Below are 23,627 nucleotides of genomic sequence, written 5' to 3'. Positions count from 1 at the left end.
CGTTTAATTACTTTTAGATTTCAGTTACTTTTCATTGTAAGTAGTAATGATTTCTAGATTAAGATTTTGACACACAGAACTAAATTCAACACTTGCAATAATAAGAAAGCATGATAAATGATAAGTGATGCATGTGAAGTTTTAGAAACAAATGTATTTTTTGTTGTAGTTAACAATAAAAACCCTTATTCTCTGATAATCTTCCCCTCCATGTACCACATCTTCTGAAGTCAACAGGAAGATGAATAAAGTCTCAGTATCCTACTCTATTATTTATTAAGGCTTTCAAGGAAATAATAAAAAAAAAAACAGGTCTGTAGCAATTCATATTGTCCAAATATATTTTAGAGCAGGGGTCACCAAACTTGTTCCTGGAGGGCTGGTGTCCTGCAGAGTTTAGCTCCAACTCTAATCAAACACACCTGAACCAGCTAATGAAGGTCTTGCTTGGTATACTTAAAACTTCAAGGCAGGTATTTTGATGCAAGTTGGAGCTAAACTCTGCAGGACACCGGCCCTCCAGGACCGAGTGTGGTGAACCCTGTTTTAGAGCATCCAGACTCCTAATTTTTCTCTTTCATTTTCTGTTATTTTTTATTTCTATGATTGTCCCTGTATTTTCTTCTGGATTCCACAGGAAACCGAGTAAATGAATCAGTGACTGCAGTGACACTGCTGTTGAAGGAACACATTCCTAGTGGAGTGAACGAGCAGGAAGAAACCATGTCACTTTAATGAGATAAGACATGCCCACCAGTGCCAATCACTGTAACATCATCAACATTACACTTCAACAACATATTTCTGCTTTTATAAAACTGAGAAACGAACCTGTTTCCTGGTAAATGCCTTGTGTGGTTAAGCACCTAACACCAGCTTACAAAAGTAAAGACTAAAGTGTTTTTTTCTATTAATGTTGTCTTAAGTCAAATAGAGATGCAATGTCTCCTTCTCACTGTTGTTATTGTCATATGACAATGTTGTGAAGCAGTAATTTTCTATTACATTTGCTTTGGTATAATAACACTTATGGAATTTGTGATGGTCAGATGAAGTCTGACTGAAGACTGAGAAGATAAATAAAAAAATCTCATAATAAACATTTCCCTGCCTATATCTGCACCTTTTGACAGGCAGAAGAATTTAACAAGGTGTTATAATAAAGTGATTCATAAACATCTATAAAACTACCAGAAAAAACAAACCGTGTTTTATATTTATTAGTAGGTTAAATCTTTTATGTAAAAATCTGTTGAAACCCATCACATCTCCAAAAAAGAATGCGTTTGAGATCATTCTATGTCATCAGTTGTGTTGCTCAGAATTATTTTGTTATATTAATTATGTTTACAGCAATGCATTTAATAGATTGGTCAAAGTCATATTCTGTGCAGATACAATCAATAAATGGCTAATGAGTGCAAAAATAATATGTTAATAAACAGCTGTTTAAGTAACAGTAAAGGTGCAGAGCATTAATGTGTGTTTTGCTTTACATCTGGATATATCTGGAACTCAACCTTCTGCTCCGTTCATACTGTATGTCTGATTTTATTCCATGGGTCTGATACAGATATTTGGTATATTCTGTCCTGTTCAGCTCACTTCTTGTAGATCTGACGTCATAAACCAGCACAGCAATGGCAGCCACGCCCACCAGAGCAGAGAGAGCCAATCGAATTACAGCTTCAGTGAAACCACAACAGTGGATGTGGTCTGAAAAGAAAAAAGAACACAGTCACAACTGCGCATTTATTTATAATTCAAACAGATGAGGTATGGATTTTGTGGGTTATTGGGAAGGCAATGAATCCACAAGCTTCAATCTGTGAATGTTTGTCTGCACTCTTTCCTTGCTTAGCCAAATAACATTAGTAGGATTGCATGGCAGTTCTAGATCATTTTTATGGCTCCCTAAAGAATGTGATTATGTGATTCTTTCTCTGTTATGTTTATTGCCTTGAGTGCTAATGTTCTCTAGACTAGCGCAGCACGAGACGAGTGATTCACTTCTGTCACTTGTCTGCTGTCTGTTTTCTATTCCTGCAAAATCACGGAAACAGATGCAAGCAAATGTTCCCCATATAAACCCCGTGACTTACCTGAACTCGGCTGATAGAGTTCAGTAACATTGGCATCCTCATTTCTGTTTATGGTTGAACTGTTCACCGCACAGCTGGATGACAAATTTGAGCTAGATGATGTTTCTGACAATGAAGACATTTGTAATTAAAGCAGATAATATCATAAAATGTGTTTAAGAAATATTGAAAATAGAAAAGAACCATTTTAAAATATGATGACAGAGATATAATTCAAACCATACCATAGACTGTAACTTTATAATTCATGTAGCTGGTTTCTCTGTTGACAACTGCTAGTTTATAAAGTCCAGAGTCTGTGGTTCTGGTGTTTGTGATGATCAGAGATCCGGTTTGATCCAGCTTTAATCTGTCTCTGAATCTCCCATCAGCATCATATGTAGAGCTGGTTTGCGTGAGTCTGTTGACTTCAGCTATTCGAGTGCTTCCAAACATCCACTGTATGAACAAATATTTCTGTGTTTCAGTAACATCAGTGTTTAGAGTGACAGAATCTCCTTCCATCCCTGATACTGACTTCACTTCATCTGTCACAGCTAGAGAACAAACACAAACATTCTTGACTAATGGCATTATGTTGGTTATTAATACCCAACTTACTATTTAAATCTGTATTATGCAGACATTTTCCTAATATGAATGTTGAATGATATGAAAACCAAAGAAAATAACAGTGAAAGTTTAGGAGTTCGGTGTGAGTTGGTGTTACTTAAGCACTTTCATATGCAAACAGAAGTGAAACAAAACACTCAAAACACAAACAAAACACTCATCTGTGGATCTGACTGTTTTAAAGGGATAGTTCACCAAAAATATTACAATTTTGCCATCTTTTACTCCCCCTCACATTGTTCAAAACCTGTGTGAACTTCTTTCTTTCTTCTGTTGAAAACAAAAAAGGTAGTTGCTGATTCCTGGTAGCTATTGACTTCCATATGTTTTTCCCTACTAGAAGTCAGCAGCTACCAGCAACTGTTTGGTTGCCAATATTCTTCAAAATATCTTCTTTTATGTTCCACACAAGAAACTCATACATGTTTAGAATTACTTTGTAAATCATGATAGAATTTTCAGTTTATCCCTTCAACTTTAACGTTCTTAACTGTGTCATTTGTTCAAATGGAATTAAAGCCATTAATATCATAAGGAATACTAACATTAATAGAAAAGAACCATTTAAAAATAGTACAATGACAAAGATAGAATCCAAATGAAGGGCAAATGATGCTGTAACTCTCTTACCATAGACTGTAACATTGTAACTGATGTAAATGGTCTCTTTGTTGACAACTGCTAGTTGATAAAGTCCAGAGTCTGTGGTTCTGGTGTTGGTGATGGTCAGAGATCCAGTCTGATCCAGCTTTAGTCTGTCTCTGAATCTCCCATCAGCATCATATGTTGAGTTAGTTTGCTTGAGTCTGTTGACTTCAGCTATTCGAGTGCTTCCAAACTTCCATTGTATGAACAAATATTTCTGTGTTTCAGTAACATCAGTGTGTAAAATGACAGAATCTCCCTCCGTCACTGATACTGACTTCACTTCATCTATCACATCAAGAGAACAAACACAAACATTCTTGTTACAGACTAATGGCATTATGTTGGTTATTAATGACCAAATTACTATTCAAATATTTAAATATGTATTATGCAAATTTCCCCCCCTAATATTAATGTAGAATTATATGTAAACCAAAGACAATAACAATGAAAGTTTAGGAGTTCGGTGTGAGTTGGTGTTACTTAAGCACTTTCATATGCAAACAGAAGTGAAACAAAATACTCAAAACACAAACAAAACACTCATCTGTGGATCTGACTGTTTTATAGGGATAGTTCACCCAAAATATTACAATTTTGCCATCTTTTACTCCCCCTCACATTGTTCCAAACCTGTGTGAACTTCTTTCTTTCTTCTGTTGAAAACAAAAAAGCTAGTTGCTGATTCCTAGTAGCCACTGACTTCCATATGTTTTTCCCAACTATAGAAGTCAGTGGCTACCAGCAATATTCTACAAAATATCTTCTTTTATGTTCCACACAAGAAAGGAAAATCATACATGTTTAGAATAACTATGTAAATCATGACATAATTTTCATTTTTTGGTGAACTGTCCCTTTAACGTTCTTAACTGTGTCATTTGTTCAAATGGAATTAAAGCCATTAATATCATAAGGAATACTGAAATTAATAGAAAAGAACCATTTTAAAATATTACAATGACAAAGACATAATTCAAATGAAGGGCAAATTATGCTGTAACTCTCTTACCATAGACTGTAACATTGTAACTGACGTAAATGGTTTCTCTGCTGACAACTGTGAGTTTATAAAGTCCAGAGTCTGTGGTTCTGGTGTTGGTGATGGTCAGAGATCCGGTCTGATCCAGCTTTAGTCGGTCTCTGAATCTCTCATCAGCATCATATGTTGAGTTGGTTTGCGTGAGTCTGTTGACTTCAGCTATTCGAGTGCTTCCAAACTTCCACTGTATGAACAAATATTTCTGTGCTTCAGTAACATCAGTGTTTAGAGAGACAGACTCTCCCTTCATCACTGATACTGACTTCACTTCATCTGTATCAACACCAAACACACCTGGAGAACAAATAGTAACATGTTTTGTCACAGACTTTGAGCTTTGGCCCCAATCCATAATGCATCTCAGTGTACAATAAATATCTCATTTAAAACATGTATATGCCATTGTTGATTATTATAGGAGAAAAACTCTGCACATTAAATAAAAATAAAAAAATAAAAAAATAAAATAAAAACGCTGATGAGCATTACTGAACTGCTTTGTTCCTCCTCAGTGCTGTTTCTTCTGCACTCATTTTGGTGTGTAAACAGAAGTGAAACATAAAACATGGTCTGTGAATCTGACTTTAAGCTTATTCATCGAACTAGTTGCAGTTACTGATTGGCCCGTGTACTGCATTAAATGCTATAGACCTAAATGAACTAAATGCATGACTGAAACATGTTGAATATTAAAACAATGATGTCAATTTATGTTAATGATCAATGTTTAAAAATGTCTAAAAAAGTATAATTAGCATTAGTTTTGTAAAAACAAACAAAAAATATTAAAGTGATTGCCTGAGAAACTTTTTTTGTTGGAATAACAGTGAAACTGTGCAGTTGGAAATTCTGTTTGATTTCAACCTGAAGGTTATTATTACTCTTAACTTAAGCTGCAGGACGTGAAGCCAAACAAATGTATAACTTACCAACCAGACGCAAGCACAACGAGAACAAAACAAATGGATGAATCATATTCTCTGGCCGTTTGCCCATCATTCTCACAACTAAACGTCCCGTTCACAGCTCAAGCAACTCTGTGGCTGCATGTCACGCGACTCGCAGTGCCCAGATTTGTGTCGCTAGTAGGCGTTCCCACTGGTTGCCTAGTAACGGTTATGAGTGACAGTAGCAGATGCTACATGTAATTGATAGTGTATCAACTATTTTACCGCTTAAAATAAATATTTCATGGAATAAGCCCTTGGAATGGAATAAAATATATATTAAGCAGAAATTATTACAAAATATTTTTTTCATAAAAAATAAAATAAAAAAATCACAGTTTACAGTTCAGTGACTCGGGACATGTAACTGGAGGCCTAGCTATTTCTCGAATGCATATTCTTTCCTTATTTATTTAATGCTTACTTATTAACGTGCTTTCAAAGAAACAGCGCTTTGTGATCAGTGTGAGTTGGGGAAAAAACATGCATAAAAAGTGGAAATTAAGTAGCTAGTCATAATTGTAACATAAAAAGTCAAAATTATGATTTCCTAAATCGAAATTATGACTTTAAAAGTAAGAATTATAAGGAATAAAGTAAAAACTATGATTTAAAAATCGAAATTATATGTAATCCCATTTCCGCAACACACACACAAACAAATCATACATAAAAGTCTTTTGCCAAACGTATTGGCTAATTTCGACATAGTACTCACAATTAGGCTGTTACCTAGTCATAATTTGACTTGTTGTAATTTATGGCTATGTCATAATGCATTTTTTCTAATGTGATGGAAATGGGCTTCCATACGTTGCAGCGTTTGAGAAAGTCAAATAATGACGAAAAACGCGTTTCATTTTTACACAGTCCCTGCTGGTGAGAAAAAGAAATAAAGAAAAAACAGGTGAGAAAATAATAGAAACCATCAAAAGGTTTGTAATGCATTTACTTGTTATAAAATTGTATTGGTTTTAATGGAAACTGTAATGGTCCCTGTGGGTCCCTGCTGGTAATTTGTCGCCTTCTATTGGTAGCTTGTTAAAACCACTAAATTAATGGAATATCCCAATACAGGAAAGCATGTTTTATAATGATTGATAGTTGATTTTGTCTTTGTAATGTTTGTAATGTATTTGTAGGCTAGTGGAAAGTTCTCTGAAGGTTTCCAGGAGGGGTCCGAAAAATCCATTCTGGAAAACGTGATCGGTAATATATGCGCAATGTTAGATCCTCGCTAGTAACAGGTCACCTCATTATAATCAATCTTTGAAAATGCTTATGCGCTCATAGAACAAACCTTTCGCTAATTGATTAGTGTGTAAGTTACTCCCATCAAAGCGTCAAAAGCTGATAGGTGTGCTCGACCTGAAGCGGCGCAGACCGATCCGCGTTTGACTGGATGCAGTGCGTACCGCTGTTCAGACACACAACGGAACGGATTCAGCGGAACAGAATAATCTAAATCTCGAGAGATCATCAAGATTCTTCACACCTGCACAACAACGTGTAGAACATGGCATTGCTCTTTCTGCTGTTATTGTTCGCGGACTGTAAGTGATGGATTTATTTTCTTTCGGTTTCATTTTAGACACTGCAGTATTATTAGATCTGCTTTAAATAGCCTACATGTAAAAAAAACAAAAAACAAAAAAAACATCCATTAAAATCGGATTTGCTGAAATTGCTATAGGTTATTTCTGGAATTGTTTTTTATTTTTATATTTTAAAATTGTATAATCTGGACTACATTGTTGACATCTGTGTTGAAGTTTAATCTGTAAAACTGATTAAATATGTTCTAGGTGTGTCTGGTGCAGGAACAGATGAGACGATGTCAGTGATGGAGGGAGATTATGTTACTCTACACACCAATCTTACTGAAATACAGAACGACGATACAATACTGTGGATGTTTGGACCTAAGGACTTGGTTATATCCCAAATAACAAGAAAGAACGATTTTACCTCATTTTTTGTCACTGATGAGGCTGAATTTAGAGGCAGATTGCAACTAGACCAAAAAACTGGCTCTCTGACCCTCAGAAACACCAGAATCAGACACTCAGGACAATATAAACTCACCATCTCTAGAGAACAGACTACAACCAAGATATTTAGTGTTACTGTCTTTGGTGGGTATGAAGTCTTTCAATGTAATAATGATCTTGTTTGGATTAGCACTGTATTAATAATTATATCATTATAATACACCATCTCAGGCACCACAAGTTGTGCTTGAAATAATTTGTAATAATTTGAATCACTTAGAGTGATTTCTTTTCCAGAGGCCGTTGGTGAGACGGATGGAGTGAAGTCAGTGTCAGTGACGGAGGGAAATGCTGTCACTTTACACACTGATACTGAAATACACACAGATGATCTGATCCTGTGGAGGTTTGGAGATAAAGGCATCCTCCTGGCTAAAATCGATGTAGAGACTAAAGAGACCTCATTAAACGATGCTGATGAGAGATTCAAAGGCAGACTTAAGCTGGATCAGACTGGATCTCTGACCATCAAGAACAGCAGAACTGAACACGCTGGACTTTATGAAGTACAGATCAAAGGCCATGAGAGCTCACAGCGATTCCTTCTTTTTGTCACGAGTGAGTAACTCTAATCTTTCAATGTAATGACATCAATGATCAGACAAATATTAGATTAACAAGATGAACTTGATGAACAAGAAATTTGTCAGAAAATCATAATTAATTGTGGGAAAATGAAGTCTTCTCTAATGATGGACACTTTCGTTCACTAACTGTCTAACTGTCTCTCTATAGCTGTTTCAGAATTGACTCTGTCTTCTGGTGAAATAGCAGCGATAGTTGCTGCTGTTCTGCTGGTGTTGGCTGCAGTTTTAGCTGTCGTGGTGATTTACTATCGCCGAAAGATTACTGCACTGCAAACAGGTACGTATTACAGCAGGGCTGACCCTGAGCAGTTGGGTGCCAGAGGTAAGATTTTAGCTAGCAGCACTTGAATCAGAGCCAATTCTGCCACCGATCATTCACACAGAAATGGCATAGCTTTACAACATAAAACAAATTATGCATGCAATATAAATATGAGTACTGCACAAAAAAGACATTAAGATTTATTTAGATTAGAGAACTTTACTAGTATCGTCCAAAGGTGGCTATTAGTACAAGTGTGATATTTTGTGATATACTGTAAATACAATATGTAGAAAAAAATACAGGACTTTTCACCAACAGAGGTTGTTCGAGTAGTTTTGGAATTTGGGAAAAACTTGAAAAAAGAATGGGTTTCACTCTTTTCAAAAACCAACTCAAATCTCTTTCAGTAACCATAAAATGCACAGAATTAAAACAAAAACAAAAAATCTCTTTCCACATTGGTTTTCATAGGTGACATTCCCACTGTTTAAACTCTTTTCAAAATTATTATTATTTTTTTAAAATCACTCATTTGGGCGCCGGGTGCCCCTAACATTTCCCTGTTCCACCTATGCCACGGACCAGCCCTGTATATGGTTAAGACAGTGAGCTTTATTATGCTACAATGGCATCATTTACTCACAACATGTTGTTTAAAGCATATTCTGTTGTTTTTCCTGTGAAACACAAAAGGAGATGTTTGGCAAAATGTTCAGGCTGCTCTTTTCCATACAACATAGTGACCACAACAGTCAAGCTTTAAAAAGTATTATAAATGAACCATAATGTAGTCTAAACAATTAATCTACTGTATTCCAAGATTTCCAAAATCATGATATGATGATTGTGTGTAATGAACAGATTGAAATGGCTATTCTCTGATAATCTGAACCTTCACCAAAGCTCTGAAAAAGACTGCAAATGTTGTGTCAAAAGTGTTTACATTTTATAGAGCCATCCTAATTCTGAGAGAATTGATTAATTTGCCCTACAGATCTTTACAGATTTTCCAAGGTGTTTCACAAGTCTTCTTTGTAACTGAGATGTCCACCTGCAGTCACTTGATCTCATTAACACATTTCTGTTCTCTGTTTCTGTGTGATGCTTTGACGGGTGAAGAGAGGAAAGATCCAGTGACTGAGGGAGGTTCTGTCACTCTACACACCAATGTTACTAAACTACATAAAGATGATGTGATACAGTGGTGGTATGAAGATGAAGATGAAAAGAATCTCATTGCTAAAATCGATAAAGCGAAGAAAACGAAACCTGATGTATATGATGGTGCTGATGGGAGATTCAGAAGCAAACTGGTGCTGGATGGTCAGACTGGAAATCTCACCATCACAGACATCAGGACCATTCACTCTGGACTCTATAAACTCAAGATCAGCAGCAGCAATAGAACCAAATACAAGACCATTTTTGTTCCCGTGACTGGTGAGTGCAGTGTTAATGATCATGCATTGTGTGAACAGTTTAGATGATCAGAAATTAGTTGCTGAAAATTAAACAAAATTTAATTACTTAAAGATTTGAATTACTTCAATTAGTACCATAAATAAATAAAGGATCTTTCAAGCAAAGTTATAATGTTATGAGAATAAAGTCATAAAATGAGAGATTAAGGGCATAATATTGCATGAATAAAGTAGCCTACTATTTTGAGGGGGGGAGGGGGTCACAATATTATGAGAAAAAGCATGATCAGGAATCATTATGGAAGCATCATTATTCATGCCTTAAAAAGTTGAAATTATGACGTACTCAAGTCATAATTACGAGATAAAAAGTAGAAATTATGACTTTAAAAGTCGTAATTACGAGATAAAAGGTGTGTACTGAACTTGGTCCTCCAAACTCTTTTAAGTCAAGTTAATTCATTTTAAAACGTCCCGTTTATCATTAGACCACTATCCTGTGATCGATGTGTTTATAAGGTCATTAAGTCAATTTCGACTTAAGTCAGAATTTTGAATTTGTATCTCATAATTTCGACTTTATAAGTCATAATTTCGATTTATCTCATAATTTAAATTTTTAAACTCATAATTTTGACTTTTTATCTCGTAATTATGACTTTTAAAGTAATACATTTGTCATAATTTGACTTTTTAAGGCATTATTTATTTTTTTCTTACATGGCGGATATTAGCTTCCATAAATCATAGATAGTTTGTGGTTTGGAATTCACAGTTATTTTGCCATAAATTCATCGTATGGCTTAAGCATGTAAATAATACAGCACATTATACTTTATGATTTGGGAATTCAGGTAATGTCATCCTCCACTCTACTTCACTTTGGTTTTTTATTTTTTTATTTTTTTATTTCCTTATGATTGTAATCTCATAATGTTGTGATTTTAATCTCAAAACATTATGACTTTATTCTTGTAAAAGTCCTATGAGATTATTCTTGTAACATATAATACAAAAACATTCCTACAGCTGCTTTATTGAGTCAATTTGACATGATAGTTTGTGCATTAATTCATTGAGTTTGGTTTGAGTAGTTCACATCTGTTACTCTAAGAACCATCTCAGGTGCTCAATGTGCAGTATAAGTGAGCTGAAATGAACACAAGTTTACACTACAATACGTAACTGTCAAACTATTTGTTGTAGTGTGTTGACAGCATATTTGAATTTTGTGGATAACATCATAATGCTCCGTAATGGACATTAAAAGTTTTGCTTCAGCTAACTAAATTATAGAAATTTTAAATGAAATTTGAAAAAATGTCATGTAACCGTATCTGGTGTCGAAATTGCAAACTAAATTCATTATTATTATTATTATTATCTTGTGAATTTCCCTGTTTCTATGTGCTGTTGTGACGTAAAGTGGAGACAGAGAAAGTGACGCCGGGAGATTCTGTCACTCTCCAGACTGATGCTAGAATACAGGAAGATGATTTGCTGCTGTGGACGTTCGGAGCTGAAAAGAGTCTTATTGCTAAAATTGATTCGAGGACAAATAGAACTGATGAGAAATTCAGTGACAGACAGCACCTGGACGAGGAGACTGGATCTCTTACCATTAGAAACATTACAGATAGAGACTCTGGACAGTATAAACTACAAATCATCAACAGTGAAAAGACCACAATCAAGAGATTCAATGTGATTGTCACCAGTGAGTAAAACATCATTTATTCTAATAACTGTATTAATTTATGCTACATTTCCAGTCCTCGAATCTGATTGGTTGAGCAGCTTTTTAAGAGTGCTCATTAAGAGCTCATTAAAAATGTAGTGTTTTTCTCAGCAGTCAGCTGGTCATTAAACCAAAATAAACCCCTACAGGAACAGCTCATGTTCAGTAAGCATCTCTAGAATGGACAAAACACCATTAATCAGCAGTCCAGAAATATTATGATGCTTTTTGAGGAACAGACCAAGATTTTTTTTTTAAATATTTTTCAGCATGTTTGTTTGTTCTCTCTTGTGTCCTCTTTGAGATTTTGTAACATCATCCATATGTAGATGTATATGTAGCATCACTGTTTCTTCATTTTTTACATTTCTGTCATTGTCTCTGCATTTTCTGGCAGATTCCACTGAGAATGAATCAGCGACTGTGTCTGAGCCTTTGTTGAAGGGAAAGAATAAGCAGGTGGAAACGAGTTTAGTTTGATGAGAGAAGACACGCCCACCAGAGTCATTCACTGTTATATCAACAACATTTAAGTGCAAAAACATATTTCTACTTTTATTTTATATATCTGGATTTTTTAAGACCGTGGGAACCCTTTTTTTTCTAAGAAAATAACTGTTGTTGAGGGGGGTGGGGGGTGAATTAAAATAAGAAATATCTAAATTTTATCTATATTTAAATTAGATTAAAAATCTAGATTAAAAATCTATATTTTTAATTGTTTTCAAGCTTGTTTTGTTGTAGAGTCCTTAAGAACCAGTGCTCTAGAATCCTAAAATCTGCCCAGGGAAAATGAGAAATAGAGCAAAATTCTTTAAGATCAACAAGCAGAACGGTCATTGTAGTGGGCGATATATGATTTAAAACAGTAAACCGGTATTGAGGTTATGTATCAAAAATCTTATTTATCCGACCTGACGTTCTATCAATTTGCCCTGTCCTCGAGCTGCATGCAAAAACAAGTTTGATTCACAAACAAATGACTCAATCGAGCAGCTTGTTTTAATGATTCATTTTCACTCATGTTGCTGGTTTGAATCAGTCTGACGAATCCTTCACTGAATTAACTCACTGAGTGGTTACTGAATCAACAATGAATTCGTTACCATTCCTTTCAGCGATGTCTGTTTTGAAATGAAGTATTTTTTTGTGTACTGAAGGCTCGAGAAACTTAATATCATTTTTAATGAGTTGTGTGCAATTGAACGTTCACTAAGCTTGCTGTTACGTTTACATGTAGCCTGTCTGCCTACACTTGTACTGCTATAGTCAGATTTAGAAAAGTTATCAGAAACTAATCAAATGTAATCAGTTACATTACATTTAGTCATTTTGCAGACGCATTACTTTAATCAAGTAATTAAAATTGAAATAAGTAGTGTAACTTGTAAATTGTGCTTTATTACATTTTAAATAGGATAACTTGTAATCTGTAACCTATCCAAAGTAACTTTTCCAACACTGAAAGTAGCCTTGTTGACAAGTTGGGGTTAGTAAAGGCAAAACGCAAAATATATAGTACTTTCAATGTCCTGTAGATGGCAGTATCACTTCTTTTGTAGCAGAAATAAACTGCTGCAGAAAAAGTTAAATGTAACAAGCAATTGCATGACTCATCACAAACGTATTGGAGTAAAGAATACATTGTACATACTTAATCAAAAATGTAGTCAAGTAGAGAGTAGTTGCTAATAGCTTTGATACTCAGTAAAACTACAAACTTACCAAAAATATACTCAAATACACTAACTGATTATATTTACTCAAATAACACCACTGCATGCATCACATTATTGTCTGTAGTGTAGCAGAACGTGTTGTGACACTTTCAAATTATACACAGTGCTAGTATTACATACTTTATTATTTGGAAAGCTGTATTATCAAACCTAGCAATACTGTTTGCAATATCTGAACAGCCATGATGGTGCAGTGATTTTAGTGGGCAGGTTAATAAACACTTAGAAAGTACTAGAAATATGACTTTCAAATGATAGACTTACTATCATCAGTGTAAAGGTCTCTGCACACTGAGTCCGAAATTTTCGCATGTTGAAAAATAAATACAACCTCACGTTGTGTCAATCACGTTTACACACTGCCTCCGAAACTTTCGTCCGTCACAAAAAATTTGGATCAGGTTCAATTTTCTGCGTTTTCGCATCTGTAGCATTCATTTTAATAGGAAAGGATGAAGAATACGAAAAAACGGAAAAACGCATGCAAACATTTTGGACTCAGTGTGCAATGGCCTTAACAATGAAGGAAGTGTACAGTACATTATGTTACTTGGTAGATTACATTATATTACTTGGTACATCACTTGACTTTTTCAAAGCATGTTTGTGATAATGATTATGAAGGTTTGCTTGCATTTTAATCAATGTTATTTGTGAGGATCAATTAAATATTTTCATATTCAGTATAATATGGGGGGGGGGTAATTATCTACAGGTCATCTTTGAATTAGCAACCTGTGTGTGTGTATGTGTATGTGTTTGTCTTGGTGTAATAACACTTGTTAAATTTGTGCTGCTCAAATGAAGTTAGACTGAGCATTGAGAAACTAAGACTATTCAATAAACTCTGCTCATTTCACCATTACTCTGTTTCCTCCTTCCTGCTGTTTCCCTGCCTCTGTCTGATTAATTAATTTACTGTAATATTCAAAGAAGCAGAGTGATTATTAATGTTTCCACATTGTCAGCTTATCAGTTAAAATATCACAATGAAAGAGCTGATAAAAACAGCTTGTGTTTGCATATTCAGTCACAAAGGGGAGCAACATGAGTTGCGGTACAACATCATCCTAGAAAGTATCAGTTACTGGTGAAATATAAAAACAGTATTTACAATTTAATTTCATGAACCCACCTCTGAAAACAAAGCTAATTTCAAACCTCATTAACATTTCTATGTTAAACATTAAAGACATTTATTTAGACTTCATTAGAAATTCATATAGAGTTCATGTGGGGAAATTGGGTTAAAGGGGTGGTTGATTGCAATTTCACTTTTTTAACGTTAGTTAGTGTGTAATGTTGCTGTTTGAGCATAAGCAATATCTGCAAAGTTGCAGCGCTGAAAGTTCAATGCAAACAGAGATATCGTCTTTTAAAATTCTGGAAGTTTAATGCCTACAAAAACGGCTGGTAAGGGACTACAACGAGTTACTTCCCGGGTCCGTTACATCACGAACCCAGATAAACCCCGCCCTCGGGAACATGTAACGAAGGGGGCGAGGCCATGCTGTGCTGCTTTAGAGAAGAGGAAGAGAAAACTAGGGGTGCACGTAAAAATCTATTCATATATGAATCGCGATTCTGTCTTCTAACGATTCTAATGGATTCAAAATTAATGTTCTAAAACAGCCGTTCTTAATACTGTTCCTCGCGTCACCCTGCTCTGCAATTATACATTTTCACATAGCAATGAGAAGCGTTATACATGAACGCGTGTGGTTGCCGTACTGTATTAAAGCTTTAATCAGAATAAAACCGTATATTAAAAGCTAACATAAGCAGTGGCATAATAACAGCGTATCTAAAAGTATGAGACAACAAACAAACAAACATACCATTAAGAGCCGTGCTTGCACAGGTTCTGCGTGATCCTCTTCACTAATATCCTCTGCGTCTCAATCGGGCTCAAATTGATAAGCAATATAGACGGCGCCATTGCAATAAAACCAGAGCACATGCCGCTGAGCTGAGGGGCGGGACATTTAGACGCATGCTCGGCGGTTTAGTGAATCACAACACACTGAGCCAGCTAACCAATCAGAGCCCATTACGTATTTCTGAGGGAGGGGCTTCATAAAAACAGGAAATAATCAAGGCGTTTGTCAGAGAATGGACAGAGTGGTGTGTAATAAAGGTAAATTATATGAAAAATAATGCGTTTTTAAAAAAACGAAGCATGAACACATGTTAGACTGCACCCCATAAACACAATCAAGCCAAGAAAAAAAACAGTAAACCACCCCTTTAAATGAAGTCTGTCTACACAGATCACTTAATAATATACTGACTGATGATGGATGATCAGATCGAATGAGCAGCGACCTGATTCACCCGATTCTCACTCCTGACTGGTCCTGATGTGCCAAAACAAGTGTGATGAGAGAGAATCAAAGTAAGAGCTGAGTGGAATATAAATTGAAGAACCGATGTGACTAAAGATTAACACTACATTAATGTTTCTGACATGTTAAATGACACAAATCTTCCTAAACTTTGATTCAGATACACTACACATGTATATAGAGCATTTGAACTTTCAACTGAGCACTACTACTTACTGATTTGTTAATCAGTTTCTTGTTAGTTAATAGTAATTAATAGAATGTTAATAGTGCATTAGTCATTTGTTCATGTGTTGTGATTTAATGCCTCCAAGTGGTTCAAAGATTTTTACCTTCTGAATAATCAGTGTCTGATTGTGATGTTTGTTCTCTCTTCTGTTGAAAACAACTGCACAGCAAACCAGCACAGCAACAACAGCCATGCCCACCAGAGCAAAGTCAATCGGATCACAGCTTCAGTAAAACCATAGCAGCGAAACACTGTCAAACAAATTCCGTAAAATTTACTGTAAAAAAACGGTAGCTGTGGTTGCCGGAATTCTATTGTAAAAAATATGGTAACAACATTTTAGGTTTTACTGTTTTAACTTAAATTTACAGTTAAATACCGTAATTTCATTAACTGATATAATGTTAATATACCAACATTTTAAAGTACTGAAATCTGTTTTGTACCTTTGAAATACATTGTTAACCACCAAATGCAGGTGGTGATGAGAAAGTCACATGATGAACCAAAGCCCATCACAAGCAGCTTTCAAATAATAACACATACAGTCATGGCCAAAAATATCGGCACCCTTGGTAAATATGATCAAAGAAGGCTGTGAAAATTTATCTGCATTGTTAATCCTTTTGATCTTTTATTTTAAAAAAATCACAAAAATCTAACCTTTCATTGGATAATAAGAATTTAATATGGGGGGAAATATCATTATGAAATAAATGTTTTTCTCAAATACACGTTGGACACAATTATTGGCACCCCTAGAAATTCTTATGAGTAAAAGTATATTCCCATTCATATTCACAATTTTGAGCACTCCAGGGTGATTATAAACATGAAATTATCCAGCCATGGCTTCCTGTTTCACAGAAATATAAATAGGAGGGAAAACAAAGCCCAAATTCCCTTAATCATCCATCACAATGAGAAAAACCAAATAATATATTTCTGATGTGCAGCAAAAGATAATTGAGCTTCACAAATTAGTGAAGTGTCTTTAAGAAAAGAGCAATAGCAGTGAAAATTCCCATTTCCACCATCAGAGCAATAATTAAGAATTTCCAATCAACATAAAATGTTACGAAACTGCCTGGAAGAGGACATGTGTCTATATCGTCCTAATGCACAGTTTGAGTGGCTAAAGACTCTATAAGGACCACAGCTGAAGAACTGCAGAAAATAGTTGAGTCTCGGGGTCAGAAACCCTTAAAAAAAAAAATTGTCAAACAGCACCTACATCACCACATGTTGTTTGGGAGGGTTTCAAGAAAATTTATCCTAGCTCTTCCAAAAACAAACTCCAGCATATTCAGTTATCAGACACGACTGGAACTTTAAATGGGACTGGCTTTTATGGTCAGATGAAACTAAAAAATGAGCTTTTTAGTAGCAAACACTCAAGATGGGTTTGGTGAACACAGGAATAAAAAGTACCCCATGTGTACAATGAAATATGCTGCTGTATTTGTGATGTTGTGGGCCTATATTTCTGCTGGAGGTCCTGGACATCTTATTCAGACACATGGCATCATGGATTCTGTCAAATACCAACAGATAAAAATCAATAAGTGACTGACTTTGTTCTCTTTCCTCTTTCACACAGCCATTCTGGAAAATACATGGAAAATGTGTCCCGTGATTTCTCCCGGGATGGTCTGATTTTGGTTCATTCACACTGCCAGTGTTTTTCCGGAATCTGTATGTGTGTTCACACACAACCTGTAAAGATCCCATAAAGACACGTGAAATTTCATGTGACGTGTATAATGCGCCGCGCACCATTTCACTAAACTGGCGAATTATTTCAGCTTTAGCGCAGATAGTGAGGCGCTCCCTGATTGCTGCTTCATTCCTGTTTACACATTTTTCATTGTGTAAACGTTGATCTGCCTTCAAAACAACCGGTAAAACAGTCGCACGACACATTGATCCGGCTTTTGTTCACACAGCGCTCGTTCCGGGACTGAACCCGGCAATGTTAATAGGTCCCCAACCTGGGATCAATCCCGGAATTAATCCCGGGACGTGTTTGAGTTCACACAGATGAATAATGGGCCATGTTTGGATCTTCCAACCGTACAATAATCCAAACACAAACCTCAAAAACAACACAAAAATGGTTCACTGAGCACAAAACCAAGCTTCTGCTATGGCCATTCCAGTCCTCTGACCTGAACCCTATAGAAAATGAGTGGGGTGAACTGAAGAGAAGAAGCACCGACATGGAGCTGGGAATCTAAAGGGTCTGGGGTGATTCTGGATGAAGGAATGGTGTCTGATCTCTTGTCAGGTGCTTTCTAACCTCATCAGGCATTATAGGAGAAAATTTAGAGCTGTTAAACTGGCAAATGGAGGTTTCAAAAAGTATTTAATAAAAGGGTGCTGTTAATTGTGGCCAATGTGTATTAGAGAAAAACATTTATTTCATAATGATATTTCCCCTCATTTTAAATTCTTATTATCTAATGAAAGGTTAGATTTTTGTGATTTTTTAAATAAAAGATCAAAAAGATTATTAACTTATTAACAATGCAGATTAATTTTCACAGCCTTCTTTGATCATATTTATCAAGGGTGCTGATATTTTTGGCCATGACTGTATAGAAGGTGCACAGTATCATTCACACAAGCACTAAACACCATGATGGTGAGACTCGTTAAACTGAAATATGCAATAAACATTAATTTAACAACATTAGATGTAACATACAACCCTAATAAACATAACTGATAAGAAAAAACTAAGAAGAAACCTAGTTATTTCAAAGAAAAAACATCAAATTCAAACAAAATTTGAAATGCAACGCAGGGAATTCTGGGAACATCAGTTTACGGTTTTTCCCTGTAAATTTTACGGGAACTTACTGTTAACCAGTTAACAGGTTTTTACTGTAGCATTTTCACAGTTTTTTACCATTAAAATCACAGTCATTTTTTTACAATGTAGTCTTATGAGAGAAGAAATGAGAAATGAACGAAAACAGAAATATGCATCTAGTTTGTGAAAGAAAGATAGAGCCATTGACATACCTGAACATACAAGATCATTGATGAGGTTGTTGAGTTGTTGTGTCTGGTTGCTGATGGGATTGTTCACCACACAGCTGTAGGAATTACCCTGACACTCCAGATGTAAAGAGATCAGCTGTTGCTGAGATCAGACACACTGATTCTGGACAATAAACGGTTTCCTTTGTACCAAGAGAGAGTCACATGACCCACATTCACCACTGAACATTTGGACACTGATGATCCTGATTATGGAGGATTTTCTGAACAGTAAAAGCTGATGACAGGGACAGGCAGACCAGCTGACGAGATATTAGAGAAAAAATCTAATTCACAATATGTAAACGGGCCATCCACTCTATAAATTTTATCACTCCATGATAAAAATCCACCCACTCCATATTTTTAGTCCCCATTAAACCAAATGAGTCTAATTAGACCTGACTGAGCAGTGTGACGTCACATTGTTTAGGCCCTGCCCATGGCCGCTGACTGACAGTCCTGCATTAGTTCGCAACAGTACCCCTCACATAAATGTCATGTTGTTATAGTGCTTAGCTAATGTTTTAACCGTATTTGTGTGTCGTTTCGTCAAAGTGCATATAGCAAACGTTATTGAAGTATTTGTGTGTATGTGTGTTGGTCATCCATCATTGCAAATGGGCTGTGAAAACTCTACAAGTACATAATGTATTAAATAACAATTCCAAGACGTCCTGGTTCATTCTCATAGGTGTTTATTCTGCTGGACTCTTTCCTTCGTCTGTGTCTGACTCCCATTCATGCATGTACTGTACGGCTGAACACTGGTTTTCTCGCTCTCAGTCATGTTGCTTCTACCAACTGTTTATTGCTGTAGTAGGTATGCAAAGCAGGGATAAGCTATGTCCTCTTCTGAAGATGGGGCAGGAATATGCAGCGCATTTGCATTTAAAGTGATACACACACCAAAACAGCTCTTTTTTTAGACACGCCCCCCAAAATTGCATTTTACAGTTAAATAATCTGTGGGGTATTTTGAGCTGAAACTTCACAGACACATTCTGGGGACACCCAAGACCAATACTACATCTTGTAAAAAGGGGCATAATAGGTGCCCTTTAAATGGTGAAACTGTGAGAAAAGTGTTTTAACTCAGCATAGACAGTAAGATTGAATATGTGGAGTGGGGTGCTGCTGCTGCAGCCGTATACTTTATAATCAGTAAAGACAAAAACAGCATTTTTTTTTTTTTAGTTAGTTTAATCATATATTTTTAAAAATCAGAGAGAGAGAGAGAGAGAGAGAGAGAGAGAGCACACTGCAATTGCTTTTTTCCCCTGATATGTTTTGTTGGCAATATGAACTATCGTGAAGACATTTTAGAACATTGTACCTTGTACCTTGAAAATTATGCATGTGATTTGTATGAAAGTCAAAAACTTGCAGGACAATTACAAAGTGTTCATATGTGTTCAGCTAATTGTTTTGAGAGCAGTGAAACATGTCAAATCTCTTTTCCTTTTGAACTTAACCTACTATTTTTTCCCCACACCCATTAAACCACACTGCTGTACAGATGTAAATGACCATAACAGGTTTCGCTTTGTCTCCTAGTTGCCAGTGTATCAATTAAATTCATTCAGTGAATCACATATTCACACATAATTGGTAGGCCTATTTGAATTAAAACTTACTTTAAAAAGTGGAGAGTAGAACAGAGAAAAAGCAATCTGTTGTACAGTAAAACCACAGCTTCAAAAATGCATGCAGATCGCCATTGTGAGTGTCATTTCAAAGCTCTACGAGAGTATGAAAGCTTTTGAGATCATTCTATGCTATCATTTATGTTGCTAAATCATATTCTGTGCAGATACAATCAATAAATGGTCGATGAATGCAAAAACAATCTGTTAATAAATAGCTGTGCAAGGAACAGTAAAGGTGCAGAGCATTAATGTGTGTTTTGCTTTATATCTGGGCATATCTGGAACTCAACCTTCTGCTCAATTCATACTGTATGTCTAAATTTTTCTTCATGGGTCTGACAGTGATGGTCTCTTCCATCCTGTTTAGCTCACTTCTTGCAGATTTGATGTCATAAACTAGAAAAGCAACAGTAGCCACACCCACCAGAGCAGAGACGATCAATCGGATCACAGCTTCAGTAGAACCACAACAGTGGACGTGGTCTGAAAAGAAAAAAACACTGAATCGGAATGGTACATTAATGTCTCTTTCAAATCGACTAGCCGTTTTTGGAGGTTATTTGGAGCTCAGGTGTCCATGGGAAGGCAATGAATCCACAAATTATACTGAGTGTGTTTGCATGCATACTTTCCTAGTGCTCGAAATGAATCAAGTCTTATGGGTGGTCCCCACCTTTTTTTTTTTTTGGTGGGTGGGGACGGGGTAATTGTTGCAATGTAAAATATATTTATTCATATGGGTCAAAACGCCCCCTTGGTACAAATTAAATTTTTGTTAAGAATCTAATATGAAAACACATGAAAAACATGAAAACTCTGGACATTTTTCATACTTTGTTTATAATTTATGTTTCACAGAAAAAAATAATAATTACGCACTCCTTAAGGGAGGCATTTTCCCCCACAGAATCAGGATCAGGAACAACATATTGAAACGATAGATATTTAAATGCATGATGATATTTTAGTCCATGTTTCACAAAAGCCCCGATAAATACAGCAGAAAGACAGCAAGAGAAAATTACCCCTCAAAAAAGAAGCTTTCTCTTCCTGACACCGAGTACATGTTTATTAGTTCCCTATTTTTATTTATTTTTTTGCTAAAGTTAGCTTCACCAGAGCATGCAGCACCAAGCAAGCAACATTGCCATGTGGTTAGCGGTCTTTAGATGTAGGGGCATTTACATTTTAATGGGGCATGACAACTAAATGAAAACAGACTTCAGCCACATGAATGACAACATTTACCGTATCCTAACTGCGTGAATATAATCAGATTTTGCTTTGTTATCTTTACTAAAATAAAAATATCTGGGGGAGTTTATTTTTTCTTCTTATCAGGGATCCTTAGCTTAGCTGGATGCTTAGCCAAATAACATTAGCTAGGATAGCATGGCTAACATAAGCAGTTCTAAATCGTTTTTATGGCTCCCTAAGGAAGGTGATTATGTGATTCTTTCTCCATGATGTTTTTTTTTGCCTTGAGCGCTAATGTTCTCTAGATTAGCACAGCATGAGACAAGTGATTCACTTCTGTCACTTGTCTGCTGTCTGTTTTCTGTTCCTGTAAAATCACAAAAGAAGATTTAAGTAAATGTTCCCCATATAAACCCCGTGACGTACCTGAACTAGGCTCGTAGAGTTCAGTAATGTTGGCATCCTCAGTCTGGTTTATGATTGAATTGTTCACTGCACAGCTGGATAACACACAGTTGGGGCTTGATGATCTTTCTGATGATAAAGAATTTTGTGGAGTACCTGATAATGACAGATTTTAGTGTGACTTCAGTCTTATCAAACATAGATCAGTGCTGATACTGACAGTCCTGAACATTATTTTATATTCATATTTTAAATGGAATTAAAGCTGTCAATATCATAAAATGTGGATGCAAGGAATACTGAAAGAAGAGAAAAGAAACATTTTAAAATATTGCAATGACAAATTCAAACATCATCACAATGTGTTTCCTTACTCACCTCCCACTTTAACATTGTAATTCATGTAGCTGGTCTCTCCACTGACAACTGCTAGTTGATAAAGTCCAGAGTCTGTGGTTCTGGTGTTGGTGATGGTCAGAGATCCAGTCTGATCCAGCTTCAGTCTGTCTCTGAATCTCCCATCAGGACAATCATATGTCATGTTGGTTTGCGTGAGCCTACTGACTTCAGCTATTCGAGTGCCTTCAAACATCCACTGTATTAGCAAATATTTCTCTTCTTCAGTAACATCAGTGTTTAGAGAGACAGAATCTCCCTCCATCACTGATATTGTCTTCACTTCATTTGTCACATCTAAGAAACAGATGTGTTGTCACAGACTAAGACTCCCAAAAACATTATGTTGGCTCATAATGACCAAAGTAAATGAGCTGTTTTTGTGTGTGTGTGTGTGTGTTTTACAATTTAAATATATATATATATATATATATATATATATATATATATATATATATATATATATATATATATATTATGCAGATGTGGCACACTAACATAAATGTTAAATAATGTGCAGTAAAACAAAACTTAAACTAGAGATGACATTTCAGGAGTTCAGTGTGAGTCTTCTCAACATTTACCTTCATGTGCAAACAGAAGTGAAACATAAAACACTCATCTGTGGATCAGACTGCTTTAACTTCATTCAGTGGATCAGTTAGTGCTGGACTAATTTAAACACATCTGACTGGTCACTGCATTCGATATTACAGTGACAAAGATATAATTCAAACAAAGAACGGACAGGGCAAATTATGCTGTAATTCTCTACTCACCATAGACTTTAACATTGAAACTCAAGTAGATGGTCTCTCTGCTAACAATTGTTAGTTGATAAAGTCCAGAGTCTGTGGTTCTAGTTTTCGTGATGGTCAGAGATCCGTTTTGATCCAGCTTCAGTCTGTCTTTGAATCTCTCATCATATATAGAGCTAGTTTGCGTGATTCTGTTGATATCAGCTATTCGAGTGCTTCCGAACATCCACTGTACTAGATTATATTTCTGCGTTTCAGTAACATCAGAGTGTAGAGTGACAGAATCTCCCTCCATCACTGATACTGACTTCATTTCCTTTGTCAAATCTAGAGGACAAACAGAAACATGTTTTGTCACAGACCAAGACTCTCCAAAATGGTTATGTTAGTTATTATTCACCAAACTACTGTAAATCAGTGTTTTTTTTTTTTTTTTTTTACAATTACAGTA

At 35.7% G+C, this 23,627-nt stretch overlaps 3 protein-coding genes across 3 annotated transcripts; 1 reads left to right on the top strand and 2 right to left on the bottom strand.

Moving 5' to 3' along the window:
* Positions 1–700: 700 nt before the first annotated feature.
* On the bottom strand, positions 701–5,513 carry LOC131530390 (uncharacterized). The gene is made up of 6 exons (XM_058760641.1): positions 5,334–5,513; positions 4,375–4,698; positions 3,345–3,647; positions 2,327–2,638; positions 2,103–2,207; positions 701–1,716 (listed from the first exon to the last, which is right to left on the bottom strand). The coding sequence occupies exons 1-6, from the start codon at positions 5,401–5,403 to the stop codon at positions 1,493–1,495; spliced, it is 1,338 nt and encodes a 445-aa protein (XP_058616624.1). The 5' UTR covers positions 5,404–5,513; the 3' UTR covers positions 701–1,492.
* Positions 5,514–6,867: 1,354 nt separating this feature from the next.
* LOC131530985 (uncharacterized) lies at positions 6,868–9,527 on the top strand. The gene is made up of 6 exons (XM_058761538.1): positions 6,868–6,904; positions 7,157–7,486; positions 7,640–7,960; positions 8,138–8,266; positions 9,374–9,461; positions 9,509–9,527. Exons 1-6 carry the CDS (start codon positions 6,868–6,870, stop codon positions 9,525–9,527), a joined length of 924 nt encoding a protein of 307 aa, XP_058617521.1.
* A 10,528-nt stretch (positions 9,528–20,055) lies between these two features.
* LOC131530398 (uncharacterized) lies at positions 20,056–23,489 on the bottom strand. Its single transcript, XM_058760650.1, has 4 exons — positions 23,198–23,489; positions 22,401–22,715; positions 22,044–22,178; positions 20,056–20,903 (listed from the first exon to the last, which is right to left on the bottom strand). The coding sequence occupies exons 1-4, from the start codon at positions 23,487–23,489 to the stop codon at positions 20,683–20,685; spliced, it is 963 nt and encodes a 320-aa protein (XP_058616633.1). The 3' UTR covers positions 20,056–20,682.
* Positions 23,490–23,627: the final 138 nt, after the last annotated feature.

The sequence above is a fragment of the Onychostoma macrolepis genome, chromosome 22, assembly GCF_012432095.1.
Source record: "Onychostoma macrolepis isolate SWU-2019 chromosome 22, ASM1243209v1, whole genome shotgun sequence".
In the NCBI taxonomy this organism is placed as follows: Eukaryota; Metazoa; Chordata; class Actinopteri; order Cypriniformes; family Cyprinidae; genus Onychostoma; species Onychostoma macrolepis.
The sequence above is the reverse complement of the archived record's forward strand: the minus strand, read 5'-3'. Positions and strand labels throughout refer to the sequence as shown.